Raw genomic sequence first — 19,925 nt, forward strand, 5'->3', positions numbered from 1 at the left:
GTTGGCCATTTTTGTACCATGGTACCAGTACTAGTAACATGGTACTGAGAAATCTGGTTAACTGGCATCAGTTATGAAGACTTGGTCCACACGTTCTGAAATAGTTTTGTTAAAAAGGGCATAAGGGGGTAGAATAGGGACACTATGTTCCTGAGGCACTTGTATGGGGTTTAGAGGGGACCCAGAGGTTAAAATATTTTAGTTCAGACCATAGGTACTATGATATTACATAACATAAGTATTTGTAATGCGCATGTTCACCCATAGGTCTTGTGGCGCTTGTGGCATTTTTTGGAATCCAATTCCCTTCTGGGTGATTCCCAAACAGGTTTCCGACCCGGTCAGGGGACGGATACGGCCCTGCTGGCAGTCGTGGAGAATGCCAGGAGCATTTTGGATTCAGGGGGATCGGTGGCAGTGATCCTCCTGGACCTCAGTGCGGCATTTGACACCGTAGACCACCAGGTGTTACTCCAACGGCTGTCGGGGGTGGGGGTCTCCGGGATGGCCCTGAAATGGTTCGAGTCCTTTTTGGAAGACTGGACGTTTGAGGTTTGGGAAGGCCATGAGAAGTCAACATCTGTTCCTCTCCAGTGCGGTGTGCCACAGGGCTCATCGTTGAGCCCCACACTGTTTAACATTTACATGGCCCCACTGGAGAGTGTGGTGCTGCCACTGGGTATCAAGATTATCAGCTATGCTGATGATACCCAGTTGGTGGTAGGGCTCCCCCAGTCGGCAAACCAACCCGACCGGCTGCACACATGTTTATCCAAGATCTTTACCTGGATGTGCAGCTCAGCACTTAAACTTAACGGTTCAAAAACTGAACTGATGATGCTGGGGAACTCCCCTCCCTCCCTATCCCCGAGCAGCTGGCCCAGCTGTCTGGGAGCGGCACCCACCCCCAAACAGGAGATTAAGAGCTTGGGGGTGTGGCTGGAGCAGGACCTTTCTTTTAAGACACACGCTAAAAAGACCGCAGGCGTGTGTTTCGGTCTGCTCCGGTCTGCCCGGAAGATCTTACCTCTACTCCCGATGGCCTCTAGGAGGCTACTAATCCAGGGACTCATTATTTCCCGGCTCCAGAAACAACCCTAAATAAACTGCAGCAAGTACAAAATGCCGCTGCTAGGCTCTTGACGGACCTTCCCAGACGCCAATCAACTCGCCCTGCGCTCAAGGCGCTTCATTGGCTCCCCGTTAGAGAGAGGGTGAATTTTAAAGCACTCTGTATGGCCCACATAATCTTGCAGGGGAAAGGGCCACCTATCCTTTGGGAGATGGTCCAATCCTACAAGGCCCCCCGTGCCTTGCGCTCAGATCACCTACACCTGCTGCAAGTTGCGAGAGTAAGGATGGCCAGGACTGGCGGCAGAAGATTTTCCATAAATGTGGCAACATTGTGGAACTCCCTTCCGTTATACCTGCGCTCTGAATCGAGTACCTTACGATTTCGCAAACTTTTAAAGACCCATTTGTTCCCTGCATAACTCTTTTGTCTCCTGCTATGGTGCGTCTATCTGGAAGAGCGCGGGGATGCCCAAGGGTAACCAGGCGCGATATAAAACTCATTAATAATAATAATAATAATAATAATAATAACACATGTTTATTTGATTCCCAACTGAAAGGCTGAGTGGACCCGCCAGGATTTGAACTTGTGACCATGAGGTCGAACACAGGCCCCTGCAGTGGATGCATTAGTCCACTGAGCCACCAAACCTGGCTGAGCCACTGAGTCACTAGATCCTGTGGGATCCATGGCCCTCCCATAATTTACTGCAGTACCTCATGTGGGAGCTGCTGTGCAAGTTTCTGACCCGTGGTACTGCAGTGCTGTGGAAGCTTCCCCAAGGAAACTTACATGGAACAACTGTACCATTGGATGGAAGCTCGTGTGATCGTAGTATTGCAATACCTGAAAAAAATAAGAAGAAATTGTGGGTTGGGCACATAGCCTACAGGCAGCGCCCTGCTGCGCATGTCCACTGTCACTGTCCGCTGTACTAGGCGAGGGTCTGGTCAGCTGTGGTGATGTTGGGCACGAAGTCTGGCCCAAGGCCAGACCATGCAGCAAATCTCCAACTATGCACAGTCAAATGCTACACAAAGCCGGGAGGTTGGCCAAACACCAAGGGAAAGGGTGTTGGCCTTAGGACCCAGCTAGAGGCCAGACACTGTTGCGAAACACCTGCTTGGCAAAGCAGACATGCATTGGCTGCAGGTTACCCTACAGGGTTTGGTGTATTTCAAGATTTAATATGATTTAAAAAAAATCCTAAACACTGAAAAAGTAACAACGTTTTTTTTTTATAATCAAATTTTATTTGCATTTTATATACGCAACAGAACAAAATCCAGCACATGTCAGCATGAATACACAATAGCCATGTACAACAAACAGCATAATCCGGCTCTAAGGAATGATGGTACATCATCTTATTTCCATATATAAGGCAACATGTACGTATACATTTAGAAGACAGCAAGAACATTAAGAAGGTAGCAAATTCAACCACTTGCCCCATATCCTCTGGAACTTTCCTCAGACACCGCCGGGCCTCGAACAGGGGTTCTTCTTGGGTGGTGCACCAATCCACCCCTCGACGCCACTTCCGCAGGGTGGGGGGTCTGATGCTTGCCCATGACGCCGCTATGTTGCGTTTGGCAACTGCAAGATCTGTGCCCAAAAATAGCTTGTCAGCTCTAGAGCCGTCTAAGCCATCAAAGACACCAAGGAGCAAGCGTATGGGGTTGTGGGGAACCTGCCAGCCTAGGGTCTGGGTAAGCTCCCCTTCTATACTGGCCAAAACGAAGCAAGGGCCGGGCAGGTCCACACCATATGTAAAAAATCTGCTGGGGTCTGACCACAGCGAGCAAAGTCAGGGGAGGGGCGCAATCGTGCCCTATGTAGACGTACTGGGGTGAGGTAGGCTGTGTGGAGGTAGTATAGTTGGATGAGGCGAAGCTTGGAGGAGGTCAAAAGGGTTTTGGGGGCCATAAGGGCGTCCCGCCAATCCGCTTCTTCCAGGGGTCCCAACCATCCCTCCCAGCGGGCTCGGACTCTGTTCAGGTTGGTAGGGGTGTTGTTAATCAGAGATCGGTATATGCTCGAAACCCCTCCCCGCCCCAGGTCTCCCATAAGTACCTGCGCCTCTAGTGGGTTGAATTCGGGTATTGATGTACAGGGGGATATGTGCCGTGAGTGCGTGGCGGAGTTGGAGGTATCGATAGAATTGGGAGGTGTGGAGGGAATTACGCTTTTGTAAGTCAGTAAAGGTCCGAACGGGATCTCCCACCTAAACATCCCCAAGGAGAGAGATTCCAACGTGATCCCAGGACCGGAAGCCTATGAGGAACGACGTCTCTCGGAGCCATGTGCCCTGCCAAAGAGGTGTGTGTTGAGTAAGTCGTCTATCCCAACGGGTGTGCCGGAGGGTGAAGGGCCAAGCCACCAGAACTGATCTAGTGATCGGGGGTAGTTTGAGCAGTATAGGAGCCTCATATAGATGGGCATGCTGCTGTGGGAAGTCCATGTACCGAAGCTCAGTTCGGTAAGCCAGGTCCGACCAGCCTCCTGTATACCAATCATGGACTACGAGGAGTCTGGTTGCTAAGTAATAAATGTGTAAATTAGTCACTCCCATGCCGCCGTCGAAGGGCGGGATCCGACATTGAGCCAGGGCAATGCACGATCTCCCATGCCCCCAGAGGAATCTGGTGAGAGCTCTGTCGAAATCTCGGAACCAACTCCCCGGAAGGTGGAGGGTAATGTTTTGGAGGATATAAAGGAAGCAAGGGAGAATCCTAATTTTTAAAAGGATGCTAAGACCTAGGGGATTAAGAGGCAGAGCTTGCCAGCGTTTAAGATCAGTTTTGGCTTTGGAGATCAGGGTAGTGATATTCAGAGCCCATTCCAACTCCGTTAGGAGGGCTATCCAAATTCCCAGGTATTTAAAGGACTGCCTCCTAATGGGAATGGTGGATTGCCACTCGAAGCAGGCTCTCAATATGTGGAGAGGGACAAGGGTGGATTTGGTGGGGTTAAGTCGGATTCCGGAAACGCTTTAATTGCTTCGAAGTATCTCTAGACAGCGGGGACCGGAATGCTCTGGGACGGCCATAAAAAGAAAGACATCATCCTCATAGAGGGCTATTTTATCCAAATGATGGGGGTCCCAGGACCAGCCTTGGACTGCCACGTCAGAGTGGATGAGACAGGCCAGGGGCTCCATTCACAGCGCAAATAGCAAGGGTGAGAGAGGACACCCTTGACGTGTACCTCTCCTGATCGGAGACACATCGGAGAGGGCCCCCTTGATAAGGACCCTAGCCCGCGGATTAGAATACAGAACGCGAACGATGCGTAGGAACAGGGGACCCATGCCCATCAGTTGGAGAACCTCCGCCAAGTAAGACCAATCGACCGTGTCGGAGGCCTTTTCAAAGTCCAGTAGCAATAGAGCACGGTATGGGGGCAGGTGTTGGTGGTGAGCCAGAGCAAGGTGCAGACGCCGTATCCAGTGCTGAGTACCTCGTGACGGCATAAAGCTGCATTGGTCCGGGTGGGCTATTTTATGGAGGAGAGGGCGAAGACACTGGGCTAACACTGTTGCAAAAGTTTAATTTCGGTATTTATAAGGGAGATTGGGTGGCAATCCCTGCAGGAAGGTGAAGGTGGCTGGGTCTTTGGGATAATGACAATGGTGGCTAAGTCAGTCTTGGGGGAGAAGGCGCCCTTCTCGGCCACATATCGGAAGAGCTCAGTTAGATGAGGGACTAAGGAGTTTCTAAAGGCTGCATAGTATTCCATTGGGAAACCGTCGGGTCCCGGCGTCTTCCTAGAGTTCAGACGTGAGATCGCGTCGTGAATCTCATCTGAGGTAAAGGGGAGGTCTAACTCCTTTGACTCCACCTCGGTCAGGCAGGGAAGATGGACGTCCTCTCTCTCCAGCACAGCCCACAGGGAGGCTTCCGGGACCTGGGTGGAGTAAAGGTGGGAATAGTAATCAGCAAACATCTGGGTGATGGCTCGCGATGTGTAGTGAAAGGTACCGGTAGAGTCCTCAATTTCAGGGATGATTCTATGGGCTCTGGGGTAGGAAACCAAGTTGTGGAGTAGCTTCCCATTTTTATCCCCCCCAACCATAGATGCGTGCCACGGAAGAGCGCCACATCATCTTGGCCGACTCCAGAGAGATGTTACGGATTTCATCTCTAAGGGCCGCCAACTGCCTAGAGGAGCGAGCATTAGATGTATCCGTTGAAGCCATTTTCAGCCTTCGGGCGTGCGCTTCCAACTGAGTCAAACGGGCAGTCTGCTAAGTCCGCTTCGAGTGCACCAAACCTCTAGCCACCCCACGGAGAGTTGCCTTGCCGGCCTCGCATAACACGACTGGGGAAGAAACCGACCCATGATTGACCCGGAAGTATTGTTGGAGCTCCAACCCAAGCGCATCCCTGAATTGCTGGTCCTGGAGAAACCAGGCATTTAATCACCATATTGGTCGCGCAGCCGTCCATGATCCCCAAAGGCGTAAGGAGAGGAGCGAGTGGTCTGACAGTCCGCGAGGGAGAATCAAGACATAGGAGATGAGATGGCAATCAAGTGCAGAAAGGAGAAACAAGTCGATGCGAAAGTGGGTGTGGCGGGCCGCAGAGGTGTGGGTAAATTGTCTGTCCCGGGGTGCCAGATCCGCCAGGCATCACAAAGGCCAAGAGCTCTGGTCCAGCCCGACACTTTGGAGGCATGGGACAGTCGTGTCGTGGATGGGGCACCAGTCGAGTCAAGTTGCGGCTGTAAGACGGCATAGTCACCCCCTATGATGGTCTGTCCCTGGGGTAGGGCTAAAACAGTCTCAGTGAGGCAGCGCAGGGTCTGGGAAAGGGCAGCGGGGGGAACATAGACTGAGGCAAAATTGATGGAGTGGCCCTCAAGAGTTCCGGAGACGGTCACATACCGCCCTTGGGAGTCAGTTCTGATCTGTGTCGGGGTAAAGGTGAGACCTCTCCTCAGTATCACAGCCACCCCCCGGGTGCCACGAATGAAGTCGGAGTGCCACACCCTATCAAAGCCATATAGAGCCAGGAAAGGGCTCTGGCTACCCAGGAGATGAGTCTCCTAGAGCAAGAAGACATCAGACATGTGGCGCTGGGCGTATTTTAGAACAGCGGTGTGCTTAATACGATCCAACATGCCATTCACGTTCCAAGACAGAACGTGTAGCGACCTGTCTGTGTTAGCCATCTAGATCATGCATGGAACATGGGGTGGAGTTGAACAAGGGAAGATGTGCACCCTCCAATGAGCGTTATTGCCATGCCGGGTCAGGGGTGGGGCCCGCGCTGGATGCTGTTGAGACTGTTTCTGGTGGATTCGTAGAACTTTGACAAGATGCTGCGTAAAACTATGGAACTGTGGCTCATGTGGAACTATGAGCAGAACCGGTTGTGGAGCGGGAGCTCCAACTCCTTCCCAACCCTTCCCAACTCCCCCCACCCTACATTTCTGAAACAGACAGTTAACAATAGCTAAGCTAAAACGTTTAGCGGGGTAATGCGTGGCATGAGCGGACCCTTCTGTTTCGTCAGATAATCTAATATCATCAGTGCGTAGATAGTTTAAGAGTCTTGGAAATGGTCCAGAGCAGCAGTGGCTCTGTCTGAGCTTGCAAGGCTCGCACCGACCATCCCTCCGAAGCTTGGCATCCGGGGGCTTCTGGAGAGGTCTGAGTCTGATTCAAGAGGGCGGGAGGAGGTGGGTGAAGTAGATCGCCGGTCCAGCAGTTCCAGCGAACCGGCCCGGGTGCACGTCCCCGGGGGCAGGGAAGATCCTGTGGGTCGCTGATGCGTAGGTCCGAGGGTAGGCGATTGCGAGAGACCTCCTCGGCGATTGTGCCTCCTTTGGGATCTGGTGCGCCGCCACTGCTGTTTGGGAGGAGGAGGCACCATAGAGGGAGGCGGCTGAGGCGAGGTTGGGTCGGGCCGGGCCCTCAAGGGCGGCTCCTCCGTAAGCCAAGTCCAGGCCGCTTGGGGCGACTCGAAGAAAATAGCTTTGTCCTGAAAAATAACACGGAAGCGCGCTGGAAAAAGGAGGCCATACCGTAGTCCGAGATTGCGGAATTTTTGTTTGACCTCCGAGTACGTACGCCGTTGCGCTTAGACTTCTTTTGTATAGTCGGGGAAGAGCATAATTTTCTGGTTCTGGAATTTCAAGGGGCCATGGGGCCGCGCTTCCTTAAGGATGGTGTCTCTGTCCCTGAAGTTAAGAATTCTAATAATAATAGGACGAGGTGGAGCGCCAGTAGGGGGCTTCGGGGCATGGGAGCAGTGGGCTAGTTCGATCGAGAACCAGGCGGAGAGGGCATAACCGGGTAACCAAGATTTAAGCCATGTTTCAATGAAAATCTCTGTCTTCCCCAGCTCTATCCCTTCAGGAAAGCCTATAACGTGGAGGTTGTTTTGCCGCGGACGATTTTCTGTGTCCTCAGTGCTCCGATGTAGGTCTAAGGTGCTGCTTTGTAGACTGGCCATCTGGGTTTAAAAAACAAAGGTTAAATTGATATTATAGTTAGTGTGAGACCCTATGCGGCCCTTCTGTGAGGTAACACTGTCCTCAAGTGGAAGCCACAGTGCAAGCTTCCACCCCATGTTACCTCAGTACCAGGCTAGCTTCCCTGAGAAATATTTTATGCCTCTCTGGTGAATGGCTTCATGGTGGTGTTGTGGATCTAGTGGGAGTCCTCAACCTTGTTATCAGTGCCCAGAGAGTGCCCTGTACGTCAGTAGCCTTTAGGTTCATCCTGTCTTTAGATATTGCAGGTCACATGGTGATGGGAGGACCCAAGGTACAACACACAGACCTAGTAGGCATCTACAAAAGACATTTCTTTCTGACAGTCTCAGGCTTGAATCACAAGGACTTCAAAAGAGACATGAGTCACATATGTTACGGAACAGCCATGAACTTGCAAGACAAAAAAGAGGACGATTCAGGGACTCCAGAACCTGGATCTGCTGTGCCACAGAAGAAGAGGAACTTACTAAACCTACACTATAGGGCCATATTGGACTCCCAATGTCACTTCTGTTCCACCTCACTAAAGACACGTGTTATGGAATGCCTGCTGGTGCTAGGGAATAAGTACTGCTGAAGGCATTTCCTGATTCATTCTGGTGCCTTGATATCCGTTTCATACAAGGAATCTGCTGAAGTGAATATCTATTTGAACCACAAGGCAAAAGGTTTATAGTTGAAAAGGACATTGATTTGTTTCTCTATACAATATTAGCTAAACCCATCAAAGAATAACAATTGGGCCATATTAAAGGACCAATCAAATGGCCAATAAATGAAATTCTCCAGAGATTTAGTCCAATGCATGAAAATACAATGCATTGATTAAATAATACTCCCACTTAATGGAAAGAACACCCCTCTCAGGGAAGGCCTATCCAGCACCCAAGAGTTAACAACACAGAGGCTGTCCAATTCTGAACCACCCTGATATCCCTTTATCAGCATATGGAATGAGGGTTGCAAATATAATCAATATATAAGCCCAAACTGATGAAACAGTTGATCCTTAAAATACATCCTTTCTTTTCACACTTCTATCTCTAAAGCGCCTGACGGTTCTGATGTCTTCTGCCAAGCTTAAGGCTAAAACCTACTCATCTGCACCTTCTGAAAAGCAATTCAAAAGACTTGACCCAAGGGTCTTTGACACTGGAAAGCCTGGGACTAAAGCCAACCAGGGCTGTCTTCTTGCTTGTTACTTCCATACCTTTTGGGAAATGGCTGCTTTGAGGATCCCTAGTTTAGCAGAACACATACCTGATTCCTTTTGGTCCTTTGTGCTGGATGGCCCTATTACAGGGAAATATTTCATGAAGACTTGTTTGGACATCACTCATGCAATGGGTCAGTCCATAGCTGCAGATGTGGTACTTAGGTGCCCTGTGTGGTTGTGATCCATTGGAATTGTATTAATGTTGAGGCACAGGTACTAGACATGTCCTTTGTTTGGCAGGGCTTTTATGGTGAGACGGGCAACAGCTCTTTTAAGTGCTTTGAGTGCCAATACACCTTTTATTCGTTTTACAACATCGACATGGATATGAGCTGTTTGGATTTTTCCGTATGGGGTTTCAGTAGGAACGTTTGCATGTTTGTCCTAAGGGTCTGCAAAAAGTTGTGTTTCTTTTTCTATAGTTACAGACTATTTCAGCTTCCTGTCCCGTCACTGTGTTCTCACAAGATAAAGTGACTCTGCGACTAAAGCCTTCCTTTCGGCATAAGATGGCACCAGAGTGGCACCTTGTGCACGTCATCTCCTTTATTTCTTTCCTTCAAACTCCTCATCTGTCTGTGGATGAGGAATTCTAAGAGGGTAGCCACTCCATACATTAAACAGCAGAGCTTTGCATAGGTGACACTCTCTTTGCAGCTTTTATGATCCATCTGTAGGCAAAGCTGTTAAGTTAAAAACCCCTCGCCTGATGCATTTCTCTATTCATCAAACATGAGCTAGCCGATAAAACTCCTCCTGCGGGTTGTCGTGCTCACTCTGTGAGAGGGAAGGCTGCCATGGCCACCCCATTAATGTGATGTGCCGCTTCAATCAGTTTGTAAGGCGGCTACGTGAGCATCTCTGTACTCCTCCGCTTGACCTTACTCCATGGATGAGCATGAAAGAGAGCAACCCCAGTTTGATAAGGCTGTCCTTCAGAGCTTTTTGGCATAATCCAGTGGTATTCTTAACCCTATTCCTTTTACAGTAACTATGGGCATAGTTCACGCATGAAACCTAATAACCATTGGAAGAGTAATGTGCTTACCTTTGGTAATGTTCTTTCTTGTGGATAGGGCAGCTCCTGCTGACTCTTTGTTGCCTCCTGCCTCTATCTTAAGGATGGTTTTTCACCATTGCTTTTTTTCGTAGCTCCTTCTTACATGTCTTTTACCTCTGAGAGGGAAAAGCGGGCAGAGCTGGCATCTCCGGATAGAGCCGTGCCATGTATCCGACCCCCGACATCACTTCTGCTTTTTCTGAGTGTGCATCCAACTTCATACATTACCTCCTGGCACTGGAGAATTGGTAGCGCTGAGGACTTGACCGGCACCAGTCTGCAGCCTGTAGATAAGATTCATGCAGGGAACCTGCACGGGCTTTCATATATCTTTCAGAAACACCAAATGCAGGCAAGCTGTGTTAAAAACAGGCATAACAAATACATGTAAATAAATAAAACTAATTTCGTTGCGCGCACTGCATCGCATTTGGTGAGGCAGTGCAGGCAACGAAATTCGTTGTATTTATTTATATGTTTACTTACCTGTAAAACTCCGTAATCCATACATTACTAACCCCCACCCTGCCCCTCCCCCTCCCCACGTCACCGCCCTGCAGGTCATCCCACTACCGACCGCGGCTGTCTGTAACACTGTTCCATACTTTGGGCCTGCTTTAAAGTTCGGCGGATGAGTTACTTCATCACAAACATAAAAGAAATCTTGTACGCTTTATTGCAAGTGTGTTATACCCTACACCATTTGTAATAAGGCAGACAGAATATCCATCGCGTTTGTGATGGCGTAACCCGCCCGCCAAACTCTAAATCACGTTGCTTTGTTCTTAATCATATCTTGCTCTGGGGATTTGGAGCAAATTTGTAAGCTCTGATGTCATCTGTTATGCCTGATTTTAGAGGATCATCATTAAAGCTGCTCTCTCAAAGCACGCTGGTTCTGGGTAGAGTTCTAACGTGACTAGTATGCTAGCTTTCTATATGGATGGCAACAAAAGTGGGGCAGTAGCCGACGCCATGGTGCTGCATTAGAAGCTGTGGACTTCGAGAATGTCCGATGGAGCCAGGTGTTGTAAATGCTCGAAATGTGTTTTTATTCTACGATGTCCTTGCATTTAACAACTTTAGGGCTAGATTTAGATCTTGGCACAGAGGGTACTCCGTCGCAATGGTAAAAGCGTACCCTCCCTACCAAAAGTATGGTCCACCTGCCTGATTTAAATGCAGGCAGACAATAGCTTTACAACTGCGGAGAGTACTCCATTCCCATCGTGGTCAAACGTATCCAAAGACCGAATGGAGTAAGGGCTGTCAGAGTTCTGGCTATATGTCTGCTCACCTAATTTAGATGGGCGGACATATAGCCGTCTTTCAATGCAGGCCACCTCCAGGAAAAACCTGGTGGTAAGGGACACTGAAAAGCGCTCAATGCCCCGTTGCCTTTGGAGTTCTCTACCTTTGTGAGGGGGGGCATTGTTTTTTTTCTGTTTTGAAAAAGAGAATCCCGCTTTAGGGTTTCTTTTGGAAGTAAAAAAAAAAACGGTAAGTTTGCTATGCTGCTCCGTCACGTTGACGGAGTCGTATGGCATAATTACAAAAAATTGACAGGAACCAGTGCAACAGCTGTTGCTGTCAATGCTAGAAATGTCTGCTGGGCCAGCGGACATTTCAAAAATTGGCCATCGGCACCTCCATCAGGGCAATGGAGTAATTTACTCCATCGCCCTGGCGAGGACAGGCAAATCGCCAATAGATAAATTAGGCCGTTATTATTTTACAGTTTAAAGGCAAATTGTGTTTAGTCAGTTATAACACCATAAAGTTTTAAAGAGCTAAAATAATGAAATGAAGATTTCCCCATAATGTATAATATTCCCTTTTCACATTTGTATCCTCAAACTACTCTTCATTGCTGTCGTGTCATGCCTGCTTGACTTTCAAAACCAAAATCATTAATATTTTGAAAGGCAAAGAAGGTCGTTCTCACCCATCCTTAGCAATGCACAGAATTCTTTCTTGCTAGTAGAGTGTTAAAAAAAATGTTTTAAAGTGGTGTTTTTTAAAGTTTAGTGGGTGAACGTTTTCTGTAGTAGAGGTACAGGTTGGAGGTGCTTTATTATTACCCTTCATTCACAATTGCACTCCTTAGGTTCATGCTATAAGAGGCTACGTGTTTGAAAGGGCATTGGCTGCACCGAGAACACACATCGAGTTGGGTATGCAACCTTTACAACGCAACTTTTACCACACAGTGCTGTTACAACGCATGTATTACAACGAAAACCATTACAGCGCATTGCACTGGGGGGCGCTGTAGGATAAGGAATAGTTTTAATTTATTATCCAACACCTTCCCTAGTGTCCACGGGGACTGGAGTTGGAATAGTAAATTAAACTATTCACTATCCAGCACCCCCAAGTGTAATGCGTTGTAAAGGTTTTTGTTGTAATACTTGCGTTGTAACAGCATGCGTGGTAAAAGCATGCATTGTAACGTCATACATCCATCAAGTTGAGATGCATGCTGGGTGTCTGTGAAATAGCCGTTTTTCAGGACTACTGAGAAATGAATGGATGTGGCATAAAGTCTGATAAAAAGCTTGTCAAGTATACAGACCAGTAGATATCTATATTGCTTAATACGGTATGCCATAAAACATCATTTTTTTACAACCTCTACTATTTGGGTCTATTTGTCAGAAGCAAGCCAGTAGCAGTCGGATCAATTTGTCCGTTTCGTAAAAACTCAATAAATAAAAATGATGACTGAATAAGGCAGGATGAAAAATTTGGGACCATAAGGGTTCTAAATGTGTTTTATCTAATAGCATAGCAGCCCGTGCTGGCTTGTTATGTGGGCAGAGTTAGTAGCCTTATACCATGTGAGAGCTCTTGTGGAGTGGGGTCAGATAATGCTGAACTCTTAGAGCTTGGGGTTCTGAGTGGTCAGAGAATCGGCGCCTCTCAAAGATCTCACTTCTTAAGTCAGAGGTCAGATAATACTGCTGTTTTTTTTCATTTTGTCATTGAGATTCTAAAATATGTTTGTTCTTCTTCTCCACAGGTTCTTCTTAAAATTCTTTCTCAAATGTAATCAGAACTGCCTAAAGAATGCAGGCAATCCTCGGGACATGAGGAGGTTTCAGGTCAGTGCCTTAAATGTTTGTCAAATTCTCCCAGTTTAACCTGTTGCTGTCTTGAAATTGCTCTGTAATTGAACCTCTATTTAGCAGCAAGTGATTGACCCATTCGGCTTAATGTTGGAGTTTCTTGTTTTAGTGGGGACGGTGTGGACTGAGAGCCTCTGTGCTTGTTTGGTAGGGAACGCACAACTGCACAGCAAATAGACTTCCATACCCAGATCTGGAACACAAAGTAGGGCTGGTAAAATCCTGACCAATGTCAAGATAGACACCTCCATTCCGATGCCTCAGTATAGGTACAACTACTACAAATACCCGCCATTGCACAAGAGCATCCAACCCTTCACCCTCTCAAAACAGATACATGGGCAAGGCAGTGTTTCCATATAGAGGCCACTTGGGAGGAACCCCATCCTCTGCCTGTATATAGATTTCTGTTGTGCATGGCAGGTGTGACTTGAGATCACATCATCAGCAAACTCTGAACAACAGCATCAATCACAAAAAGGTCAATAGACCAATTTTGAAAAGATGTACACAGTTATTGCACACAGATATAACTGCAGATATCGGTGCAAGCATTAGTAAGGGGAAGAGCTTCCTTCTAAAAGAGGGTTGGACGTTCTGGAGTAAATGAAAGGGGGAGGCGCTGCTTAGAGAAGTCCTTCGATGAAGAATGTGGCAAATTCTTCTTATTCCAAAGAGGAAGTGCCCTGTCAGTTGCTGAAAGGTGATGTCATGTTTTTTGTTGTTGTTTTTTTTTAAGTTTGAGTTTATTGAAATAGAAAGAAACAGAAACAGAAAATGAAAATGAAGAAACAATCAAATGTGACAATCATATAAATATATATCATATACATTGAATTAGGAAAAACACAGGGTAATGTCAATCAAATAGGCATAGAGAAAATGCATCATAAGCATAATAATTTTGAACAAATAACTAATGGAAAATCAGTGAGAAAATAGTAAAAGGCAATGGGAAATCATGGTGGTTTTTGCACTTCATCTGCTCTAGTTTGGGATGAAGTTGGCGGGGGAGCAACCAAGGACAAATAAGTGGTTAAAGGGAGCCAAAGAAGATCCCGTTTGATTGCCAGGGAAATAGGAGAAACAAAGTTAGTGTCAAGGCGGTGGTGAAAACAAACCGCATTCCACCAAGCACGAAAGGTGACATCAGTAGCTTGTTTCCAATTGGAGGTAATGAGATGATAAGCAATAGCTATTAAAAGGTCTATCAGAGTATAAGTGTTTGTGGAAAGGGGATAGATAGAAGATAGAGAGCCCAGAAAAATTTTGGTAATGGAGAAAGAGGATTGAAATTTTAAAACAAATTTGAATTTGTGCCCAAACTAGTTTCCAAAACTGGACTATGGGAGGGCATCCAAACAGCATATGTTTTAAATCAGCAGAAGGGCAGGAGCAAGACCAACAAGTGGAAGGGGTATCTGAGGAGAAAGTCGATAGTGTAAGTGGAGTAAATAAGACACGATTATAAATAAAGAATAAGGTTTGAGTGGTATTGGCAGCCCTAGAGGTTTTATGGAGTTTCAACCAAATCTTATCCCACAAGGAAGTTGACCAATCCTGTGCAAAATCCTTTTCCCAGGCCAATTCGATTTTGGTTTTAAACCTATCTATTGAGTATTGAATTGATCTATAAAGAAAAGAAGCAGAGGGGGAGTGATCTAATGCAGATGATAGAGATTGTAGGGGATTGGGAATATCATTAGAAGAGGGCAATGATTGAAGGTATCGAATAAGAACAGGACAAAGTAAATTATATTGTGAATGAAAAGAGGAAGGTAAAGAAAACTGAGATTGAAGATCAGTGAAGGAAAGAAGTTGATTATGTAAAGTGAGTTTAGAAATCCACTTCAGTCCATGAGAGTACCAAGTCTTCCAAAAGATGGAACGATTTCGAATCTTAAGATGTTTATTATGCCAGATAGGTTGTAGATGAAGAGAATGAATAGATGGGTAAGAGGAAGATAAGTAAGGAATAAGAAGGGTGTAAGAATGTGAAATGATGGGGTTACAAAGCGAGGCCATATTAGATGTAAAGGAGAGGATTTCACGAAAGTCAAAGGGAACAAGAAAAGAAGATTCTAATTTAAGCCAGAGAGGAGGGAGAAATGGAAGGTCATTTGAAAGCCATTGTGTAGCTTATTCCAAAGAGAAAGCTCGGTGATAAGTCTTAAAGTCAGGGAATTTAAGACCACCATTGGATTTATCTTTCTTCAGGGTAGCGATAGCAATACGAGAGCGTTTACCCTTCCAGAGGAATTTGAGTAGAATAGTATCAATTGTATTAAAATAATGATTATGAATGTGAATAGGGATCATAGAAATGGTATATAAAATATGTGGCGCTAACATCATTTTAATAGAATCGAGACGACCCCACCAAAAGAGAAAGAGAGGGTTCCAACGGGCAATGGCGGCATTCAATTTTTTAGAAATATGTTCAAAATGTATTTGAAGTGTATCAGAGGAGCAAACCATATTCCCAAATATTTGATCTTTGAAGGCTGCCAAGAGAAACCAGAATTGTCAAAAAGATGTTTTTGACAAAGGGAATTTAGGGGCAGAATTTCACATTTTTCCACATTAAGACGATGACCAGAAACCTTGAAAAAAGAAGAGACCTGTTGTAGGAAGAAAGGAAGGGAAGATTGTGGATCAGAACAATATAAAAGAATGTCATCAGCGTAGTCACTTGTTGAGAGCCAAAATGATAGCCAGAGATATTAGCGTCTTGTCTAATTTTAGTTAGAAAGTGTTCCTGAGCTAAAACAAATACTAAAGGGGATAATGGACAACCTTGCCTAACACCACTTTGTAATGGAAAATAATCCGAGACCATACCATTTGCGAAAATGTATGCTTGCGGACTCGAATAAAGTAAAGAGATAAAAGAAATAAATTTAGGTGGAAAGCCAGCCCACCGAAGCGCCTGGAACATAAAATACCAACCAATCCTATCAAAAGCTTTGTCAGCGTCTAGGGAAATAGCGGACAAAGGATGAGAAATGGAGGAAGCTTTACTTAAAATGTTAAAAAAGACTCGTGCATTATCCGAGGAAAGTCGACCTTTAACGAATCCTGATTGTTCTGGACCAATTAAATCAGGCAAGAAAGGATCCATTCTAAGCGCTAAAATTTTGGCGAAAATTTTATAATCAGTATTTGCCAATGAAATAGGGCGATAGTTTTTGCATAGAGTATGATCTTTATCTTCCTTAGGGATTAGACAAATCAAAGCTTCCTGAAAAGTCCCACGGGAAGAGCCTAAATCAGAAAAGGATTGAAATAAGATTAATAATTTTGGCAGGAAAATAGAAGCAAAATGATTATAAAACTCTATGGTAAAACCATCTGGTCCAGGAGCTTTTCCATGTCTTAAGACCGAGATGGCATGAGAGATTTCAGTGAGAGAGATATCAGAGTCTAGGGATCCAAAGTCTACGTGATCAGAAGGAGGGGGAATATTTTGAAAGTAGGAGAGAATATCAGCAGAATTAGGACAAGATTCGGGAGTATAGCGAGTTTTGTAGAAAGCGACAAATACATTTAAAATATCTTTATCTTTAAAGAAGGATACACCAGCAGGGCTTTGAATAGATTCACTTTTCGTCCTTCCCTTCCGTATCTTAAGGTAATTGGCTAATAATTTCCCCATTTTATTCTGACCGCCATAATACGGGAATTACATTTCAATAAAGAATTCGAGGCAGCGTTCGTGGTAAATTTATTAAAATAATATTTGGCATCAATGAGATCTTTAAGAGAGGCTTCAGTATTGGAGTTATAATAGATATATTCAAGTTTTTTGATCTGACTTAGAAGTTGAGCTGATTGAGATTCTAGATGTTTTTTCTTCTGGGATACCAAATTAATGATAAAACCTCTAGCAGCTGCCTTGAAAGAATCCCACACCATAACAAAAGGAGAATCGGGGATATGATTAGTCGTAAAAAATTCAGTAGTAAATGTATTAAATTTAGTAAAAAAAGAAGGGTCAAGAAGCAAAGAGATATTAAATCTCCATCTACCAGGATGAAGGGAGAAGGGAATTAGGTCAATATCAACAAAAAACGGGTGTGTGATCTGAAATTAAAATAGAGCCAATGTCAGAATACAGGGCAAGTTGAGCCAGGGATTTACTGAGAAAAATATAATCAATTCGGGATTGTGAGTGGTGGGAAGGAGAATAAAAACTGTATTCTCTAAGGTCGGGGTGACAAAGTCTTCAAATGTCAAGTAGTGCTTTTTGTTGATTAGAGGCAGTAAACTGAGAGTGCATTTTGGAATTGGAATATTTAAGTTTGGAATTTCTGTCCAGTATAGGATCAAAAATTTGGTTGCAGTCACCACCAAAGATAATATAATCATCATTAATGGTAACCAGTTTTTCCGAGATAGCTGGCCAAAAAGATTTATCAATACCAGTAGGAGCGTAAACATTAAAAAGAACTACAGGAATCTTATCTATATTTAGTTTAACAAGCACCCAACGACCATCAACATCGCATTCTTGAGAAACAATAGAAACATTCAACTTTTTATGACATAATATCACAACTCCATTTTTCTTACCCATAGCAGGGGAATGGAAAACGTGACCCACCCAACAACGTTTACGTTTCAAGGCCTCAAACTCTGAAAAGTGGGATTCTTGGAGAAGGGCCACATCTGCTTTATGTCTAGCTAAATGGGATAAAAACCTGTTGCCTTTTAATGGGTTTAATGGGGTTATTTAAACCTTTAACGTTCCAAGTGACAACCCGGAATTTGAAATAAAGAGATAATATGAGTAAACATTACGCTTACTAGGTTAAGAAAGAAAAAGGATTGAGAATAAATAGGAACTAGAAAGGTAAAAGCATAGGTGTAGAGAAAAGGGAAATATAAAACTGAGCAAAGCCAAGAAGAAGAGTAAGGAGAGAAGAAGAGAGAAAGCAAAAGGAAAAGTAAGAAAAGAGGAAGACAGGAAAGATCAAAAAGAGATGACCAAAAAACATACCTACAAATACAAAACGAAGAACAGGGGTGACGACACCAGAAGCCGACGACATCAACAACGAGAACAAACATCACCGAACATCCGGAGAAGTACAGCGTTTCATATGACATATGGGTAACATCGGGGTGGAAAGGAAGAGAGCATCCTGTAGGGAAATAAGAGGAGAAAAAGTAATTATTTAAGAAAACACAATATGTTCGTTACATAACAGTACAAGAATGTAAATAGAAAAATATATAGGAGAACACATAAGGGAAGAAATAAGACAAGAGACGAATGAATAAGCAAAACTTTTAAACTGTTGGCGAAGAAATTCTTGCAGGGCCAGTGTGTCTTCAAAGGTCGTGGTCTTGTCCTTGTAGGTAACCTTGAAGAGGCAGGGATGAAGCAAACCAAATCTGGCATTAAGAGCACGCAGCTGCGGGCGCATCTCTAGAAATTTCCTCAGACGGTCTGCAGTTACCTTAGCCACATCTTGGGAAAAAAATAGGTGGTGACCCTCCCATACAATCTGCTTTTTAGACTTAGCGGCAGACAAAACTTGGAGAAGGTCGGTATATTGTAGGAACAGCATAATGACACCTCAGGGTTTGGTAGAAATGTTTGGCCCCAGCCGATGTGCTCGTTGAATATTGAAACCAGAAGAAGTAGGTAGGTCTAGAATTTTTGGCAAAAAAGATTGAAAAAATGTGGTTGGATTTGACCCTTCAGTGTGTTCAGGAAGTCTATAAATTTGGAGGGTATTACTGCGGTTTCGATATCCCAAATCCTCTGCCTGCCTCTTCAGGAGTAATATGTCCTCTTCCAGAGTCGAAATCCGGAAGCAGGATGACTGAAGGGATTCTGTTGATTGTTCCACAAGGAGAACACGAGATTCTAAAGAGGACCATTTTTCATGTAAAAATTGCAAGGTTTTAGTGGTTTCAGTCATAAATGGTTTCAGAGCCCGAATTTCTTCAAGTATAAGGTCCATGGAAGCAGAATTCAAAGGAGCACTAGGAGAAGGAGAATCTTTCTTTAGCCGTTTAGTTGAAGCAGATTGTGGAAGTTTACTTGAGGATTGGGTCTTTGGAATTGCGCCAGGAGGCAACTCAGGCTTCTGTGACGTAGTATCCTCCATGTCTGGGGGAGTTGAGTCGGAGTCTGAGCAAGCGAGAGGCTTAATGGAGTTAGAGAGTTTAAGGTTACGCAGTTTCCCCATAAAGATGAGGGGAAAGAAACAAAGCTCTCAATTGCAGAGGAAAAATAAATAGTAAGTAATTCCAAAAAGCATAGAAGCCGCAAAAATGTAAATTAGCACTGCAAAAATTCAGTTAAGTAGCCTAAAAGTCAGTCATGAGGTGTAAAAGCATGATTGCTCCCTCAATAACAAAATGGCGGCAATTAGGATCATGAAGAGAGAAAAAAGTGAGAAAAAACAGTGGACGACATCATGACTGCAAAACTAATCGTATAATGAGGTGGAAATGATGATTCTGTAGATAAAAATCATGGTAAAGGGCATTTCGGTGAAAAAACGGCATTTAGTGTTATTCAGGAAAAAACAAAATGGCGGCAGCATCCAAAACGGGCCGAGTCGCTTACGGATGTAGAGAAGAATAAAGCTGTTCTCCCTGCTCACCTCACTGTCCTGGAGCAGGGACCAGCCCCGTATGCAAGATTTGCCCGATGTGACCGGGATTAACAGTCCGATACCGGAGCTCGGGCGACGGAGCTCAGGCGACGGAGCTCCGCAATTAAGCCGCCATCTTGTGCGGCGTTCAAGCCACGCCCCCCATGTCATGTTTTAAAGAGATAGGTCACTGTCAACTGGTTGCTCTTGGATCATGACCTTTGTTTTAAGATATATTCTCTTCTGGAGCCAGAGCTGCTGAAGGTTGTGTGGGTGGAGTTGACCTTGATCTGGTGGCATTGCTGAGATGGGATATATATAGCGCTGCCAC

At 45.1% G+C, this 19,925-nt stretch overlaps 1 protein-coding gene across 2 annotated transcripts in view; it reads left to right on the forward strand.

Annotated features, from left to right (window-relative positions):
* The window catches only part of EBF1 (EBF transcription factor 1), a 797,810-nt gene that overhangs the window by 425,622 nt on the left and 352,263 nt on the right, over positions 1-19,925 (forward strand). For both annotated transcript variants that reach the window (XM_086931219.1, XM_086931220.1), the window contains exon 7: positions 12,878-12,959. In XM_086931219.1, the coding sequence (XP_086787345.1) occupies positions 12,878-12,959 (82 nt within the window). The remainder of the gene's footprint in view (positions 1-12,877; positions 12,960-19,925) is intronic.

This window comes from Lissotriton vulgaris, chromosome 7, assembly GCF_964263255.1.
Source record: "Lissotriton vulgaris chromosome 7, aLisVul1.2, whole genome shotgun sequence".
Lineage (NCBI taxonomy): Eukaryota > Metazoa > Chordata > Amphibia > Caudata > Salamandridae > Lissotriton > Lissotriton vulgaris.